Source organism: Cupressus sempervirens, chromosome 7 (genome assembly GCF_028749045.1).
Source record: "Cupressus sempervirens isolate cs-2001-9-10 chromosome 7, ASM2874904v1, whole genome shotgun sequence".
NCBI classification, from domain to species: Eukaryota; Viridiplantae; Streptophyta; class Pinopsida; order Cupressales; family Cupressaceae; genus Cupressus; species Cupressus sempervirens.
This window is the reverse complement of record NC_143124.1, coordinates 633,761,792-633,782,143: the sequence shown is the minus strand read 5'-3', so window position 1 is coordinate 633,782,143 and position 20,352 is coordinate 633,761,792. Positions and strand designations below refer to the sequence as shown.

General features: G+C 34.6%; 1 protein-coding gene across 12 annotated transcripts in view; it reads left to right on the top strand.

Annotated features, from left to right (window-relative positions):
- Window positions 1–20,352, top strand: part of LOC149548289 (phosphatidylinositol N-acetylglucosaminyltransferase subunit P-like) — a 170,276-nt gene that overhangs the window by 79,931 nt on the left and 69,993 nt on the right. For all 12 annotated transcript variants that reach the window (XM_089792355.1, XM_089792363.1, XM_089792354.1 and 9 more), the window contains one exon: window positions 18,617–18,735. In XM_089792355.1, the coding sequence (XP_089648481.1) occupies window positions 18,617–18,735 (119 nt within the window). The remainder of the gene's footprint in view (window positions 1–18,616; window positions 18,736–20,352) is intronic.

Genomic DNA, 20,352 nt, shown 5'->3' with positions numbered 1-20,352 from the left:
CTCGTATAATTTTTACTGCACTAAACCGTTCATGGAGTATTTGCTGGATAGTGCAAGTGTTCGTATGGACTCGCATAAAGTGTTAGAAGGTGTTCTCATCCAAAGTACTAGTGCTATTCGCAAATTGGTTGGGGAGATTATAGTGATCCTTTCTACTATGCTACCTCACAGGGATTTTGAGGTGGGGTTTGTTGAGCGGATTGCACAGGGTCCTATCCAACCTACACCCACTTGGAGTTAGAGATTGGAGCCATTTGTTGATTCCTAGTTCAGTGATGGTGAGCCAGTAGCGGAGTTTGGGGGTTCCTACTGGCATTATACGGTGGGGTATGCTCATCATTTTTCTTTTCACCCAGAGATAGAAGATTTGATTTCATGTAGGTGTAGATCGGCTCCAGTTTCTTACCATCCATTATGGGATGGATTGGCACCATCTTTTGCAGATGGAATTGGCAGTTGCAAGTTGCACAACGTGCAGTATCGACACACCCAGGACAGTTTATCAGAGATTGTATTTGGTGGCAGTGACTCAGGTACCTATGGCTGATGTCATATCCACAGTGCAGTTGGGTGTGAGTGTCAGTTACACAGGGACTTGAGTTTTGACAGAGTCAATGTTTCAGTTGGCTTGAGTCTCGCAGAGTGGTTTCTTCTATTGGCATCTACAGTTGGTCTTCAAATGATTTTGTCAGTGATGTCAGTCGTTTGGGTGTTGAGTGCAATTTCTCAGTTGCTGATTTTTGTACTGTTGATGCTGATGATTTCTTCACAAGAGTATGGTGAGTATTGGGACATTATTCATGACCATCCTTGGGATCTAGGTGGACTGTGATGTTGCTTGTTTTTCTTGATTGCTTGAGGACAAGCAATCTTGGGAAGGGAGGACTGTAATGTCCCTATTTTTTCAGGTTTTTGGGATTAGCCTATCATGTGACCCTCGTAGGCTAATGAGGATGGATAGAGGGTCTCTTTCAGTGGGCATCTACTTCAGGATTCAGTATCCTATGGTTTGGCTTTCGTTTGGCATCATTCAAACTTCATTTGCTATAGTTTTGCCATGTTTACTATTTATAGTAAGTTTGATATTGATCAAGAAGTACTTTTTCTATTTTTGGAAAGTGCATTTGGTCACATGGGGAAATAATAGGTGTGACTCCTATTTCAGACGACATATTAAAAAGATAAGTATTTTGGGAGTTATTATTATTTTGGTAGCCAAATTATTATTAAATCATTAAATGGCTTATTATAAAGTTATAATTTAACTTTATAATTTCACTTAAGTTGAGGGTTGAGTCATCATGGGAAGGGGCCATTTATTTAATTAATTCATGGATGCCTAAGCCAAGGTATTAATTTAAAGTATTGGAGTAAATGAATTATTAAAAAGAAAAGTATATCTTTTTGTCTCACATTGGTAAGAATTGTGTTTGAGCTCTCAGAAGAAAGAATAAAAAAGGACTTGAGAGCTCATTCTAAGATATCCATTGTTCATTTGATGAAAATTTATTAAGTTTCTTGGCTGTGAGAAATGGCTAGGGTTTGAGGACTGATTCCTCTCTTGGCAATTTGAATCATCACTGATTGATGACGAATTTTGCAAACTGAATTCTCAAAATACTATTCTGATTCTGTGGATGCAAATTTGGTGCTGTTGTATACCAAATTTGAAGAGAAATATTAAATTGCTTGCCTCTTCATTGGGGACTCAAGGCGCCACCAAGCTACAGTTTCCTTTGGATATTTCATGCATTTTTCATATCATTTAGATGCATATTAGAAGGTATGGCTGTAGGTGAAAGTTTGTATCAGATTTAAGCATTATTCTTGCAGATGTAAGCCAAGAGTCTTGGCATCTTCTCATTGTCATCATTATAGGAAAGATAGCATTACAAATTAAGTGTCATCCTTTGGGAGTTGTATATTATTGTAATGATCATTTGAATATTGTATGAGGATGTATGCCAATTGTATGATGAAAAGTCACTTGGCTGTAGGTGGTTAGTTTGATGTTAGAATTCATTATTATGCATAGAAAGGATATAAAAGACTTGCATAAGCATCCTAGGTGTTTGATAGAATCATTTAGAAGTGAACTTCAAAGCAATACTTGCAATCACAAGTGCTGTTATAAGTTATTAGAGCAAACTGAAATTTATATCAGTCATATGACCCTTGTATGCAAAGTGTTTGATGAAATTCCTTGAGCCTTTATCAACATTTTGAGATCAGATTTGAGTGGGGCCATTACAAGTGATTCACACGAATCCATCTCTCGTGAGAATAAATGGAACACTTAGCACTCATTGGATTTAGATAATGCTCACAGAGGTGAAGCACCAGGACTTCTCGGGAGGTCACGCATCCTTGTACTACTCTAGCTTGAGCGTGCTTAAGTACGGAGTTTCGTCCATGGTTAAACCCAGTCTGCTTGCAACCCCATTTGCAAAACCCTCACCAAGTGTTGTGCCTTGTGAACCATTCATTAGAAAGCAACTTAAGCTCTTCAATTGATTTACCACATCCTACTTATCAATGAACATTCACTCTTTATATTTTATTTTGAGTTTGTGTCACAAGTCAGACATATAAAGGATGTATATTTCAAAAGCCCATTGGATATAATGAAGGGCCAAATTTGTTGGGATTAGGGAAGCATAAACATGGAAATGGGGAAAAAGCATTCTATTAACGCTTAGTTATTGGATGCACGCCCTAGTTCTGCATACTAGATTCGGATGCGCTTCATTTGTTTCCAAAATGCACATGTTGGACTGTGGATGCTTTAGGGTGTGCACTTGAATGCATCCACAATCCAGGGTGCGCATCCAAGATGCATCCAGAGCACATCCGAATGCATCCGCAGAACCAAAAGACTTTGTTAATGAAAAAACATAAAATTGTGTTTTTAAATAATTTTTTTTGCTAGAAATCCTAAAATGACCCTTTGGTATTTATCGTTAGTATTTGGCATTGATTAGTGATGAAGTATCAACTATCAAATGATGTAGTTTTTCAAATCTTTACATTTCTTTAATTTTTTTGTACACACAGATGTACCTAAAAGCATCCAAAATGCCTAAAAAGTTTTCCATGCATCCAATATTGGGTTCTCATAATGACATTTGAGCTAGTGACTAAGCATTTAAGGTCCAAGTTGTATCAGCAAAGACAAAGCCAATATTGAAACAAGAAGTAATGCATGACATGTTCATATTTTTGAAACAAAGCTTACACAAAGACTTGGAAGACTAGGGATGCATAGGTTAGTCCCAAAACCATCCTTAGAGGAAACTAACTTAATAAACCATTTTTGTGATATAAGTTAGTTTGCTTGAGTTAGAGAGATGACTAGGAGAGAGTTCTTGCTTCTAGAAATGCATGCCGATTTTCTTCTGAAGATTGTTAATTTAATATTCACTATATAAATTAACACACTTAATGTGGCATGAGAAAGCATCACATTACATAATAGGCAAAAGATGGAATTCTAATAGAGTATTTTTCAATAGGCTTCATTATTTACTATCCAATCTTCTCTCTGAGATACACATACAATTGGAGTCTATATCATGAAGATGCACTCTAGACTAAAATCTAGTGAATACTTCACACCATATATCAGATTCTACTAGGAGGGAAAGGGAGTGGACAACTATGTAATCTACACCATCCTAACCATGTTGCTTGTGCTAGGAAAGCCTTGTCTGTGGCAGAAGTTGGTGGATTGTCTAAAGTTGAATGCACATTTCCTTTGTTACGCCTTGTGTTCCATGTACTTTTTTCAAAATCTTTGATCATTAACATGGAATCTTGATTATTTCCTTGATGACTATATTGGTGTCCTTGATAGTTCCTTTGCATACTTTGTAGCTGATCATTTTGATTTCTCAAATATGTAACATTGGTGGATAGTTTTTTCACTTGCTCGATGAACTCCATCTCATCTTTCTCCTCAAGTCCTTGTAGATGATGTTGCACCTTGCGTTGATGATTTGTAGCTTCCCTTGGTTAAGTCCAATCGATGAAATTAAATAATTGAGTAAAAACTTATTGTTATCTATCATTTTCCTTTTATGTGAAATATTAATATGTATTTATTAGATAATCATATATACAAACACACATATATTTATTTATATATTACTCTTGCATTATTCATTACCTAATAAATACATATTAATAATCACTCACTGTTTATTGCAGATTATCGAACTGCGAAATCGATTATATTAAGTGATTTTGTGAAGTCGATACTATTCGAATAAACATGAGTATTGAACCCAATAGAATATAAGTCTCTGTGTTTCCTTGCTGGCACTGTCATTACCGACAGCAACTGAGATTAAATAACTAACTTATCACAATGCATACTGTTATGAACTTATGAATGGGTGACACTGGTTGGTGAGGGAACATGCCTCACGTAGAGGCACATCCTTACGTGAAACATGTTCACATAGAGACATGTCTCTACACAAGTCATGTCCCATAGGGGATGATATATACACAGTACACACACACACATTGATCTCTATTGAATCTTGGAAAATACAGAAATCAACTAGTACCAATACAAGAAAGATATATATATATATATATATATATATATATATATATATATATATATATATATATATATATATATATATATATATATATATAAAATTCTCTACTTATAATCAACTATATCATACTTACAAATTGGCAGCCTTGTTCTTATATATATATATGCAGTTCTGCAAAAGAAGAATCACATTAGTTGAAAGGAGATCAATTCAATAAGACATTTCAGTCAACAGTTACTGAAAGAAGAAATGAATTAAAATTTCCTTATGAAGTCCGGATTTGAGAAATTGAGAACTAAATCTAATCACCATTAAAAGATTCGTATAAGCAAAATGGTAAGGGGAATTAGATTCGAAGATAGACTTGAGGGAACCTCTAATTTTGTCTCCTGGAAACTCAGGGTAATGATGGCACTAAAAGAACAAGAATTAAACACTTGTGTAGAGAAAACTATACCTATACTAAATAATTATTATGAGAAACTTCTACGGGCAAAGACCAACAACAAAGCCATGAAGATTCTAGTGGATGTAGTAAAGGATCATATAGCTCCTATCATATTAAAATCAGATACTACATATGACATTTTTACATTCTTAGAGAACACGTATGAGAAATAATAATACCAATTGAGCCCTTGCCTTGAAACAACAACTGCACCATGTGAAGATGATCAAAGGCGAAAGCATTACATAAAAACTTCATGAGAATAATAGAGTTAAGGGACCATCCACCATTGGTCGTATAATTGACAACAAAGAATTAACAATGCTAGCCCTCAATGGACTCCACACATCTTGGGAATTCTTCATACAAGGAATAAGTGCTTGATGAAAACTTCCAAAATTCGATTGATTAAAGACTAACTAAATTCAAGAAGAGTCGAGACTAATCACTAGAGGGATCGAGTTAAACAATTTCAATGGAGAGATCCAAGAATTGAATATAAATTCTCACAAGAAAGGGAAGAAAAGAAATTTCAAACGAAAGAAAGAAAAGGACTTCAACAAACAATCATTCAAAAGAAGGAAGGACATATCTAAAGTAAATGCTTTAGATGTAACAAATATGGACGCCTTGATGTAAAATGCCCAGATAGACTAAAAAATCAAGCTTCAATAGCAAAAGTAAGGATAAGGATGCATAAAGAATTGTATTCTTTTCAGCTCTATCAAGTGAAATATTCCGCAGTAGGAATACTTGGGTTATTGATAATGGAGCATCTTGACATATAATGGGATTCAGGGAACAACTAGATAGTTTAAGAGAAAAATCAGATAAAGAAGTCACCATTGGTGATTATTCCACATACCTTGTGAAAGGAATAGCGGCCTGTGCAATTCAGCTTAAATTTGGAGTTTCTCTTCAATTGATAGGAGTATTGTTTGTACTAGGCATCAAATGCAATCTAGTCTCCATCTCAGCTCTTGAAGACACAGGATATGGGATCGCATTTCTAGATGGGAAAGTTCTAACATGGCCTACTCAAACATAAGGAAGGCATACACCATAGGGACTCGAGATGGATGCCTATACAAACTTTGCGCTGCACAATCTCAAGCCCTAGTCCATGATATCTCTATTATATATGAAATAAGGCCTAGAAGGTTAGGACATCTTCATTTTCATGCTCTACCTTCTATAAAAAGCTCGTTACAAGTCTACCTAAATTATATCAAAATCATAAAGGAAAATGCAAGGGTTGTGCTCTAGGTAAGAACACTAAGGGGACCTTTCATAATAGTGAGAGTAAAAAAAATAATGTACTTGAACTTATTCATACAGATTTTTGTGGACCAATGTTAGTAGCCTTCTTGGGGGGATGCTTGTACTATGGTACTTCTTGAAACTTAAAGAGTCTAATGTAGTTCTATCAAGATTTAAAGAATTCAAGCCCTTAGTTGAAAACATGTCAAGGAAAAGAATCAAAACCTTAAGGTTAGATAATGGGGGAGAATATATCTTTGAAAGCTTAAAGAATTTTCTTATATAACTAGGATTAAGAGGAAGTACATTGTTCCCTACAACCCACAACAAAATGGGGTAGCCAAAAAGAAAAATAGGACCATAGTCGAAGTAACCAAAGCTATGATGCATGATCAAAACCACACAATTCGTTTTGGGCTGAAGCCTCTAGCACCACTGTTTACATACAAAATAGATGCCCTCACTCTCTCTTAGACAACATAACTCTTGAAGAAGCATTTACTAGAATTAAGCCTGATATAAGCCATTTTAGGATATTTGGTTGTCCTGTTTATATCTACATTTCTAAAGAGAAAAGGTAAACTAGAACCGTTTGGGAAGAAGGGGATATTTGTCGGATATATTGAATCATCTAAGCCTATATAATATACATTCTTGGTAAGAAATTAATTGAGCCTAGTAGAGATGCAACTTTTGAAGAAGTCATTGCATTCAAAAGATCTAAAGACATCAATGAAATAGATGATGACTCTCCTCACAACATGGAAGAGGATCTTGGTCCTAAGCTTCAGAGGGAGATACTTGTAGAAAATAATGAATCCATGAACCTTACTCCTGAACCTAGTGATGCTACTGCTACTTGAAAAAGGCCCCTCTGGGAAAGGAAAATAATTGAAGAGGTAGAAAACTATGCAAGTGCTAAGGGTATCTGTAAAGAAAGCAAGAAACCAAGAGGTTACTCAAACTATGTTACCCTCATGAGTAAACTTATTAAGTTTGGACCTTCTAATGTTGAGGAAGCACAACAACATTAAGTTTGGAAGGATGCCATGATCGAAGAATATTAATCTATTCTAAATAATGATGTTTGGGATGTTGTGCCTAGACCTAAAAACAAGTTAGTTTTCTCATTCAAATGGCTCTTCAAAATCAAACATGCAATAGATGGAAGCATTGAAAAGCATAAGGCAAGCTTTGTCACCAGAGGGTTCTCACAAAAGGAAGGAATTGATTATGAAGAGACATTTGCCCCAATTGCTTGTTACACTTTAGGTAGAGTAGTAATTGCCAAAAGGGTGAAAAATTCTCTAGATAGATGTGAAAACCAAATTTCTCAATCGGATCATAGAAGAGGAAGTTTACGTAGGACAACCAAAAGGATTTGTTGTTCATGATAGTACTTTTAATATTTGCAAATTAAAGAAGGCTCTATATGGCCTCAAACAGGCCCCTTGAGCCTAGTATGAGAGAATAGACAAATATCTTGCCAAATTAGGATTCTCCAAGAATGATGCAGGTCCTAATCTCTACTTGAAGGTAATAAATGGTGATATGTTAATTCTCATTGTTTATGTTGATGATTGACTAATCGTAGGGGAAGATCATCTCATCATCAAGTCAAGACCTTACTTTTGAATTTGACATGAAAGATTTGGGTATCCTACACTACTTTCTTGGCCTAAAAGTAGAGTAGAAAAATAATTGCATTAGCCTAAATCAAGGTAAATATACTATTGATATTTTAAACAGATTCAGAATTGTAATGTCCCTAGAGGGATTCTTCCTCTATTTGTTCTAGGATTTCTACTTGTGATTTTATTTGTAATATACTTGTGAACTTTCTAATGTTTTCCATTCTTCCCTATGATTGTTACTGTGACGAGTTCTATCTTATTCAAAATATTTATATATATGTACACACTCCATCTCTTAAAAAAATATAATATCTGCATTCATGAAACTAAAGATAATCTCTGCTCCATGTATATCTATGCGTACCTCAGCCCTTGATAGAAAGTATCTTCATTCTTACTCTAGTGATTCGCTTATTGCTTCCTTCTGACCAAGAATTCTGATCGATTGCTGACTGGATAAGATTTTTTCTGTCCGTTATATTCTGTGCTTTGGGGATCTTATTGTTTTTTCCTGATTGGGTTATTATCTTCTTCTTTTTCCTTAGCAGCAACTTTGTGATTTCCATAAACTGCAGACAGACCATTCTTCTCTTATCTGACGTATCTTCTGGTTATACTCTTAAGCATTTTGCGTAGAGTGTGAATGACCTACGCCAGGAATAAGATTATCTCGCTGATGTAGAATGATTCTCTCAATAGCCTTTGACAGTGATTGACTCTCCAGTCAATTAATGGATGTCTTTTCTATTCATAATGGTTGGTTTGGAATAATATTACTTTTTTCTAATGCTTCGACTTCCAATGTAGAGAAACTACAGTTTATGTAGATGAGTATTGGATGTTGAACAATCTCTGAATGACGCAAATTATACTGTTTATGGGTTTGCAGATTACTCTCCTATGGTTGATGATGCCTGCGCATAATATATGTGAATTTGATTACTCTTATTCATGTTTGTAGTTCCTTGCTTCTGTCTAGTCAGATATATGGGGTTTGAATGGCCACCAACATCTCTGGAATCTGACATTTATTATTTACTGTGTGCCTTTACCAATGACACCTTATTTCCATCGTTCCTAGTATTGAAAAGGCTATATAATAATTTATATATCAATGCCTGTTAAGTGACCATCCCAGCATATAAAAGAATTTATTATTACCTATATATTTCCCCCTCCCCTTGGTGTTTGATATTTGGTCTCTTATATATCCTGTTGAACGGTTGCATCTTCCAATAATATACTAATCTAATTTTATATTATAATATATTATGTTTAGTTATTACTTCTTTATATTGAATTTTATTAGTGTCTACATCATACTATAATAATAATAATACAATATTGACTCATGAATATATTTAGTTCAATAAATGTGATTATCATTTATCATTTTATTTTATTGGTATTAATTATTGGATAAGTTCAAATCTTATCTAATTGTGAAGTTATATTATATTTAATCATTTATTATTTATTACTATTAATCATTTATATAATTACTACTACTTGATATTTAATTTATAGTTTAATAGTATGATATATTTATTAAATTCTATTTGGGAGAGGGGATATTACAAGAGTGATGGACAACAAGCCCATGTCAACACCCATGGAGACAAATCTACATAAGCTAAAAGAAGCAGTTTCAGAATTAGAATTAGCAGATCCTATTCTCTTGATAGACAACTGGGTCCTTAATGTACTTGGTGAATACTAGATCAGATATTTGGTATGTAACAAATGCACTCAACCAGTTTATGTGTAAACCTAGAAAAATACACCTTGTTGCAACAAAACACATAGTGAGACATTTGTGTGGAACAATTGGATATGGATTAAAACACAATAATGTAGACCTAATCCACATGGATATTTAGACTCAGATTGAGCTGGAAGTGTTGTTGATCAGAAAAGTACCTTAGGGTGTTGTTTCAGTTTGGGAACAATCATGATCTTTTGGTTCAACACAAAGCAACTCTCAGTTGAACAAAGCTCCACTAAAGCCAAGTACATTGCTGCATCCATGGGAGTACGAGAAGCAGTTTGGTTGAGAAAACTATTGGTAGGGTTGTTTAGACAAGCCACAGACTCCACAATTATACACTGTGATAACTAGAGTTGCAGAAAGCTTTTTGTAAATCCTCTATTTCATGATAGGTCCAAGCACATTGGGATTTCCTACCATTATATCAAAGACATGATGGAGAGAAATGTTATACATTTGAGATACATTAGTACAATTGAGATACATTAACACAGATGAGAAGATTGCTAATATTCTAACCAAGCCTATCTCCAAGATAAAAGTTGATCACTTTAGAGTTAAGCTTGGTATGGTAAACATGTAGAACATTGTTTGAGATTGAGTCTCAATAAATCTATGACACTAATATTGAAATTTTATATAGATAAAATCTTTTAATAATGTGAGTTATTATGTGATTTATAGAAACATCATGAAATGTGATGATATTCAAAATGTTTATTTGTGGTTGCTAATATACTATGATGACTTTAGCAATAGCATAACCTACTATCATGATGGCTATTATATGGTTGATATCTTTAGTTATACCATGATAATATCTTGTACATAATGTTAACTAAGCAATGTGCAAGTACAATGAATTATATTATTGAGATACGTCATGGTGGACATTATGAGATGTAACATTTGTGGATATTCCATGAGCAAATATCTTTTTTGGTAGGCATCATGAGACTTGATGCCAGTGCACATACTAGAAAAGATATTATTATGGTGAATATCATATGGTTGATATTCATAAGCATACCATACTCTTGATGATATTGTGATAATATTCTTCTCTCACGATACATTGTTTGTCTAGGATAGAAAACTATCCTTCCTAGCTAAAAGGCAGTGTTGATGATTTGTAGCTTCAGTCGGATAAGTCCAATCGATGAAATTATATAATTGAGTAGAACTTTTGCTATTTTCATATTATGTGAAATATCGAGATATATGTATTAGATAATCATACACACACACATATATTATTCTTGCATTATTCATTATCTAATAAATATATATTAATAATCACTCACTGTTTATTGTAGGTTATCGAACTACAAAATCGATTATATTAATCGACTGTGTGAAGTGGATACTATTCAAATAAACATGAGTATTGAACCCTATACAATATAAGTCTTTGTGTTTCCTCACTGGCACTATCGGTTTCAACGATAGTTGAGGTAAATTACTAACATATCATAATGCATATTGTTGTGAATGGTTGGCATCGATTGGTGAGGGAACATGATGCATGAGCATCTCGGGTGTAAGGGCATTCTTGCATCACCCAAAAATATTTCTATTTCTGTCATTTCAATAAGGGTTGTTTCAATGTAGAGTTGCTATTGGTGGAAGCTTACTATTTTAGTAAGTTGATCATTGGAGCTCAAAATGTTCTAATTTCACAGGTGGCGGTTCATCTTAGATATATCAGCTTGCTAGATGAGTTTCATTGCCATATTTTATGTATTAGTGAAGTTATTATAGATTTTCGGTATAAAAACTTTGAGCTTAGTTTTGAAGGCGTAAATGACTTCGAAATGAGGTCAAACCTTGGCTGATGGAAGATTGCGAAAATGAGCCATTACAAAATAGAGCTGCCATTTTTGAAAAGGGGTTATAATAGCCAATTGGGTCAATGGTTTGTAAGTTATGGTCTCCAAAAATTGGGTTACCAAAAAATGTAGTTTGTAACTTGTCTTGAGCCAATTCTATGTAATGAAGTGTAATAAAATAATATAATTTTATGTTGGTCATGTCATGTTCTGTTCTAGAGTTGCCTTGTGAAGTCCGAAATTTTTGCTCTAGACCTTTGCATGTTGTTTTCTTTGTCACTTTATTTTCTAGCCTTCTAACAACATCCTGTAGTATGCTTTAGGTAGTCTGGGCGTGTGCTCTAGGTGGTATCCCTTAGTGCTTTGGGTAGCCAGTGCTTCAAGTAGTTCTCTCTTATTGCTTCGATTAGTCTTTCCCAAAGCTTCAGGGAGTCTTCCTCGATGCTTTGGGTAGTCCTTTTCAATGCTTCGGTAGTCTTCCTCAATGCTTTGGGTAGCTAGTGCTTTAGGTAGTTCTCCCTCAGTGCTTCGGTAGTCTTTCTTTATGCTTCAGGTAGTCTTCCTCAGTGCTTCAGGTAGTTCTTTTCAATGCTTTGGTAGTCTTCCTCAATGCTTTGGGTAGCTCGTGCTTCAGGTAGTTCTCCCTCAGTACTTCGGGCAGTCTTTCTTTATGCTTCAAGTAGTCTTCCTTAGTGCTTTGGTTAGTCCTTTTCAATGCTTCGATAGTCTTCCTCAATGCTTTGGGTAGCTAGTGCTTCAGGTAGTTCTCACTCAGTGCTTCGGGTAACCAGTGTTTCAGGTAGTTCTCCCTTAGTGCTTTGGGTAGTCTTTTTTTATGCTTCAGGTAGTCTTCCTCAATGCTTCGAGTAGTCCTTTTCAATGCTTCGAGTAGCTAGTGCTTCAAGTAGTTCTCTCTCAGTGCTTCGGGTAGCCGGTGCTTTGGGTAGTTCTCCTTTAGTACTTCAGGTAGTCTTTCTTTATGCTTCAAGTAGTCTGTATTGTTAAGATCATAAAGACAATATGGCCATATGGCCTAAGGGTGATGAGAGGTTTCCATATGCCTAGTTGGAGATGGTTGTGGGGTATGGAGCAAGATGGTCATACAACATGCAAATGGACATACGGTATGTGTGCAACATAGGAAGTCGTACGGTATTGGTATTGATTGAGGTGTTTGTACGGTTTGAAATATAGCCATACGATGAAGTCTGGGAGTTGTGCGGATGGGTACACAAGTCGCAAAAGGCTGTCGGGGTGATGGGTTGAGCTGCTGAGATGCTAGAACAAAGTGAATATATTTGCCAGAAATGCCAATTAATGCCAGTACAAATATTAAAATCCAATCACGGATATATAGATATTTTTGCAAACAAAGATGGTGCGCGGAATTGCCAGATCTGAGCAAGTAATATTGCGACAGTGTAGGGTGAAGGTTGAATCCCATCAAAACTGGATTAACCAAGTAGGAAAGATCTTTCACCTTCGAAATGGCGAACAATACTGAACTCCAACAAGAATTCACAGTACAAAGAAATAATACAAATCACATACCAACTACTACCTACATGCCGTGCTTAAATACCCTTTGGAGGAACTTCCCGAGGGTTTACAAAGATAGCTGACAACTACACCTACGGAACAATTAAATAAAAATGGGTCCGAGATATACTAAATCAATCGGAACCACAAATACAAATATTATTCACTTGGGCCCCATTTAAAAAAAATAAAAGTGACTAATTAAAGGTCCTTTTATTATATTATTTAAATTCTGGGACCAATTAATTAATTAATTAAATTAAATCATTACATTAAAATTTGGGGACATGATAGGTCGGCCTCAAGAGTTAGGGCTGAGTGTCTAGAACCTTCGTGAGCAGTGGAGAATGCCTATATAAGTAAGTCTTGTACATTGTCCAAAGCAGTTTTGGGTGGTGGTTCGCAGCTCTATCTTGCAACAAATTGTAAGGAAGGCGCCCATGTGGCTTTGCAAATTGTATTTCTGAATTCTGTAATTCCTACTTTTAGATATAATAAGATGCCCATTTTTAATTCTTGTGAAATTGTTGTTGTTTCTCTATTTTTTGTTGTCTGTTTGTGGTATTAAGGGGAGCACCTTTCATCAAAACATGTAGAGACATGTCTCTACGTGATTCATGTCCCATAGGGGATGATATATATATTGATCTCTATTGAATCTTGGAAAATACAGAAATCTACTAGTACCCATACAAGTTAGATGCAAAGATAAAGATATTTATCTATATATATATATATATACAATTCTGCAAAAGAAGAATCACATTAGTTGAAAGGAGATCAATTCAATAAGACATTTCAGTCAACACTTATTGAAAAAAGAAATAAATTAAAATTTCTCCATCTCTAATCTGATCACTATTTTAACACCTTGAAGATATACAGGTTGTGATGAGAATGTTTGAGAAAGAGGAACTCCTGGATGAAGTACTAGCTGATTGGCTGGAAATGGAGTTTGATATGCTGGTTGAGGAATTTGATTCATGACTGGTGCATTGTGTGTCAAATCCTAGTTGAGACCATAAATCTGATTAGTCCCTGCATGTGGTCCCATATGGAGCAGTTGTCCAGGCGCATTCTGACCCAAACCTTACTCGCTTCAATAGCTTTAGTGTATGCTACAGTTCAGTCCACACTAGGAGGATGAGATTATCTGACAAATGCCCTAGCGAAGTGATCCATGACAGAGTAATAAATTGCACTCGCTGATGCATCATTAACAACATAAGGAGCTTGCAAGCTCATAAAAGCCTTTTGAAACCAGTTTTTAAAGAAGCAAATTGTTTAATATTCCTGCCTCATGACTTCGATGAATTACCTATCAATTCAAAAGATGTAATTGGGATGCCAAACTTGCTTGCAAATGCTTTCTTTAATGCTCTTAACAAGTCTATAGAAGATGTGGGCAAATGGATAAACCGGTAAAAAGATTCCTCCCCCAAGGAATAAGTTAAGAGTTTGCATGCCACAATCCCCATATTCAATCTAGTTTTTGCATAATGCATCTTCAAAATTCCTGATGCACTTCAGCTGTTCGAATTGGATCATTTACTTGAAACTAGGTACAAACTTAGGCATTTTACAACAGTGAAAGTAAGTGGAGAGGGGTTTTTAACCAACCATGTTGCAATATTAGGAACTGGTTGAACCATTTCTGCATCAAGTACTGTAGGGATTTGTTGAAATAAAACTTTTTGAATTACAGCCTCTTGGTCCTTCTGGTTTTTAACCAACCATGTTGCAATATTAGGAACTGGTTGAGCTATTTCTGCATCAAGTACTGTAGGGATTTGTTGAAATAAAACTTTTCGAATTACAGCCTCTTGGTCAGAAGGACCTGATTCACTTGGATCTGCAGTATGATTATTTTGTCTATGCTTGTAGCTTCAACTCCACCAAACTTTGTTGTCTTGGAGTTGACCTCAAGATCCTCTCAAACTTTTTTGGGAAAATAAATTAATCTTTTCTAGTTTTTGGCTCTCATAGACCAAATGTTGATGCGTGTCCAGAGACACTCACCAACACAAAATAAAATACTAGGAATTCTATTCGCTCTTCAACAAGGAAACCTCAAATATTAAGCATGTGATCAAATAAGGCAATCCCAAGGTTTAAATTGTGAACATGTGACTTTATGATGGATAGACTCAGTGAGTTGATGTGATTTTGCTGATTCCAAAAAGGGACTTACACAATTGTTCAGGACTTCATCATTTCTTTGCCCTCAAATAATGAATGATTTTACAATGAGGCTCTTCAACTAATTCTAATAAAGGTTTTTTGAATTAAAATGCAAAAAGAGATAGGTTTAAGAATCCAATTTACTTCTAACAATGCAAGAAACTATTGCCGCCTTAGTGAAATCAAACCAAGCTTTGCTTCACCATGAGGAAACAACTATGCAACGACGATGCAATCTCTAAAGGGTATGGAAATGATTTTCAGATCAATTATACACATTAACACCATAAACATGCGAATCAATGAGGATAAAGCAATTGAAGTTAAGCTTTTGAAATGAGTTCAGATTAAATGTATACTACCATTTGCAATCAAGAGACTCCAAATGGTACAAACATGAGGGTTTCGGTTTCACCATGAATCAACTACAGTATCTTCCATTCAACTTTTGAACTCAATGTAAACAAAAACTAAACTAATGAGAAGTAGGAAACCATGCCAAGATTGCAAAACAACACAAGTTCTCGCCAAGTTTCAATGAGTATATTTATTCTGGCACTGTTTCAACAACAATTTCGCAAGAAGTCTGCTATAAATGAAATGAGCATACCTTTATAGAGAGCTTTCAATTACAAACCATGGGTTCAGATTAATTCTAAGTCAACGACCAAGATAATTTAAAGGGAACTCTAATTGGGCTAGTTACAACTACCACCTGAATGCATTTTATGCCATCCAATGATAAAATTACAAATCCTTAAATACGTATCCTTTTAAGAATGAACCAGTGAGAAAATTATTATAATTTTGCATTAAATGCCTTCCACATGTCTAGTTGTTGATGAGTCAGGTTTGATGAACTTGCACATGTTGACGTGGATTGTTTGGTTGAGGATGAGTTGGCGCTATCTCAACTTGCATATCTTGTAAAATTTCATGACAAAGTTCTTTAAAACTTTGATTACCTCTTTTGAAATTATGTATGGTTTGTGAATTTCATCTTCATCTTCAATGGCTTGGAATAGTAATCCCTCATTGTTTTTTGGAACTCCTTTCCTTAGATATCATCTGGTCTTGATCTTCTTGTAGTAATTGAGCAATTCTTCATATTCCATTTGTAGAGCAACCCACTTCCTTATCTTGATTTCCCTCTCCCAAGTTTTGAAATCTTGTCTTTACTCTCAATGTTCTTCATTCCCTTTCCTCAAACTTGAACACCTTGAACCTCTTTATCCTTCTTGATCAGCATCCACGCATCAATCCCAAACAAGAAAACACACATTTTGGATCATGATAATTTACAAATAAAAATGAAATGCAAGTTGAAGAACTTAAAATATTTTCATGACAAGTAATTTTTTAACGGGATCATGGATTGGAAATTGATAGTTCTGAATTGGATTGACATTTGGATTTGGAATTGGATGAGGAAATCTGATTTCATCCTTTACAATCTTGAACATTTGACTTAGGAACCCTCTTGAAATGTTTCTCACAAATCTGGAAATTGCTTCTTTTGATGAAGGATTTGCTTTAATTCTTCTCTAAGTTGCCTTTTCCTTCACAAGTTCACACCTGATTTTCTCTTGTTTACATCTCTTAATTAATTCACATTGAATTCTGACTTGATTTGCCCTTTTAGGTTTAAATTTATAGTCTTGGAATTTGATTCAAATTATACATCTTCTGGACAATTTTACTTGATCCACTTGAGTTCACACTGTTGATATGATTTGAATGGATTGAGTAATGGTTGGAAATGATTTTTCTTACGTGAATTTGATTGACTCTGCCTATATTTGCTGATGCAAATTCTCCTTCAATTCTGATTTTTGACTCTTGAAAGCTGGGATTTGTACTTGAATTGCTTTCTCTTCATCAAAATCTGATCTTCTTGGTGGGAATTTTGCCTTCAGATCAAATCAAATTCACTTGATTCTGCTGGAAATCACCCTCTATCTGCTAGGATCACACTTAGAAAAGTGATTGAATGATGCTTTGAAATGATATCTTTGAACTTGTGTATATAGAATGACTCAACTTGGATTTGCAATTTATGTAGTGTGAGCCGTCCCAAGGATTATGTTTGCCTATGAAACTCATGTTCTCCCTTGATATGGATGACCCAATAGGCATTTGTTTTGGTTTTCAAACTTGCATTTTTTATACCCAAGTTGGCTACCTTTGATGTTTTTGCATTTTGACTTTATTTCTCTTTCTAGTGCTGAAATTCACACATTAGCCGAACTCTTGAGCTTTTGAGCTAGAATCCTTGTTTAGCCAAATCTTTTGGTGGAAATATAATTTTCAACTGCAATTTTTATTTTTGACTTGGACTTATTTTAGTAGATTCAATTTTAACTATTAAAAGGAAATTCAATTTTTAGCTGGACTCCTGCAATTTTTAGCTGGATTTTTTCATTTTTTAGCTGGATTGTGAAGTGAAAATTTGATTTTAAGTTGAACCTTTTACTTCAAACTTGGAATTCCATTTTTTTTATTAAGGTCTTACAATTTTTTATTTTGGGATTCTTTGTTGTCACTAAGGATATTTTATAATTCCTTATCTCACTTAAGGATTAAAAGAGAAAATGTGCCTTTGACCTGGATTGTCGTTGAAACATAGAATTTCTATCAAGAACTTAAAATTCTAAGGGAAATTCAAAAATTTAAAGGGAAATTCAAACTTGATGAGAATTTTCCATGGAATTTGAACTTCATCGAAGGATTTTTAGATCTTTCTTTATTTTCCCTTTCTCAAGCTTGTAATCATTCTTACTCGCATCTTTCATTTTTCCCAAGTATTAAGTCAATATTTTTTCCACATTGCAATTTTCTAAAATTTACAATTGACTCCTTTTCTTGACAAAATTTAGACAACATTTTTCAACTTTTATATTATATTTTTAGAAGGATTTTATAATTTAGATTTTGGATGGGAGACATTCAAATTCTTTCTACATGTGTAGATTTCAAGCTCCATGGAAAAGGTAATTCATTCTTTTGCCAAATATTCATAACTGTTTTGTGAATGATATATGGATATAAGGAAAAAGAAGGAAGATTCAAACTAGTGCTTTCTTTTGTTTTCGATAGTCCAAAAAGTGCAAAATAGCAAAGACCTAATTTACTTTCTTGTGCTTTTATTCTACAACAATCCATGGTATCAATTATTTTTGCAATTTTTATATCTTACTTCAAGAACAAATTAGAGTGCAAATTATTTTTATTTTTTCTGTCTGTTGTGATTCTTGTGGGGAATTAGAGGATGTTTATTTGAGAGGGAGAACTCTTTAGAACATAATGTTCTAAAATTTGATGTAATTGTAAATATCTATTTTACATGGTGGGATTATTTTTATTAACTTTTATAATTTTATTTTTATCAGATATTGGGCTTTGGCACTACCAACCTATGCTTTGGTGACAATCATTTTTATTGTGTCATTTTACATAAGCCTAAATTGCATGGCTACAGTTCCTGCGACCTCATGGAATTCTCTCTTTGGTAGGCTGAACTAGTTATTGGTTTTAAATCTCCTATATTTGTTTTTTTGCATTAATCTTAAGTTCTTATAATGCATTTCTAATAATAATCATGCATTTTTTATATCTTAAAATGTTCCAGTCTTCTAGTTCTTAGGGTATCTAAATGAGCATAATGATCAATTAAATTTTCTAGAATTTGCAGGCATTTTACGTTATAGAGGGTATTTTCTTTGGATTTAATTGAGGCTTAGAGGACGTACTGAATTTCTGAATTTTCTTAAGTACTTGATTAACACATTTTCCAAAAACCCTTGCTAGACCTTGATTTTACCTAATAGAAGGGAAAAGGTATAAAACACATCGTACCAAGTTTTTGGGATGATGACGCCCTTTTACAAGACTCAAAAATGACAAAATGATCTTTGACTTGGACTCGACGCTTAGACTTGACAGATTGACAAATTGTAAGGATTTAAAAACTTATTTTACGCATCCTATAATAAATAAACCTTAAGTATAAATGCAAACTTTAGTCGAAGTGAATCACACATTTAGATGTATAAATATTGTCAAATATATGCAAAACTCACAGAATATGAAATCCATGCCATCAAATATTTCAAACAAATATCAAAGAAAATCTAGAAGTCTATGGACCACCTTGCACCAATTGACCTTTCTGTGTGGGCATCTAAGACAGGCCTTGGATGTTGATGCAATCGTGATATTTTCCTGTCTAGATGACATCCACATCAACATCTTAGGTGTCCGTTCACACTCTATCCTCTACCATGGTTATTGCCTCTACCTCCTACCTGTTCAACCTAGTCAATGTCTTCATCGCGAAAGGTAGGATTCTTAGCTTCAGTGATTCAATCTAGTTGTAGATCGACCTCGTCTAGTGTGATGGGTGATAAGACAATGCCCAAAATCTATGTAGGCCAAAGGCATAGGTTGTAATGGACGTACACTAAATCATTCAATATCTAAACTAGTATTCTATTGCACTTCTAGGAGTATGTTCTCAAACATACTCCAATTGCACACACAACTTGAAGCACTGTAATGTTGTCTCAATACTCGAATTGCAATTGCCTCAATATTTTGTACCTTAGCACCAAATCCTTCCCATCATGAATTTGAGATGTGAAAAAGAAAAGTTAAGGAAAATGCAAAAATGAATCTCATTAGTCAAGTTTCAATATTTAATAATTTATATAAAAAGAGAAGAAGCCTTGATTTTCAAACTTAAATTATGCCCTTAATAAATTTTAGTCTGGCTGCAATGTTAACCAAGTGGCTTTGCATATATCTTGTGCAAAGAGCTCTTCTTGTGCAGTTCTGAAGATCTCAATCTCAGTGACTTTGTCCTCCAACGCCAAAATCATCATCATCTCTACAATTGTCTAGAGCCCATTCAAAACCTCCTCGTCTTCCTTGAAAATAGGGTAAAATTGGAATGCTGGATTGAGGAAAAAAAGCAGTAGCAGGTAGGGGCTTGTGAACTTAGAGTTGTCATCATCTATCAGTGATTTTCCCCATGGCATGATGCTTATCCTCAACTCGTACATTAATGGATCTAATGGCCTCCTTGGCCCCATCCGTGCCTTCATAAATGTTTCCGATTGCAGTCTTC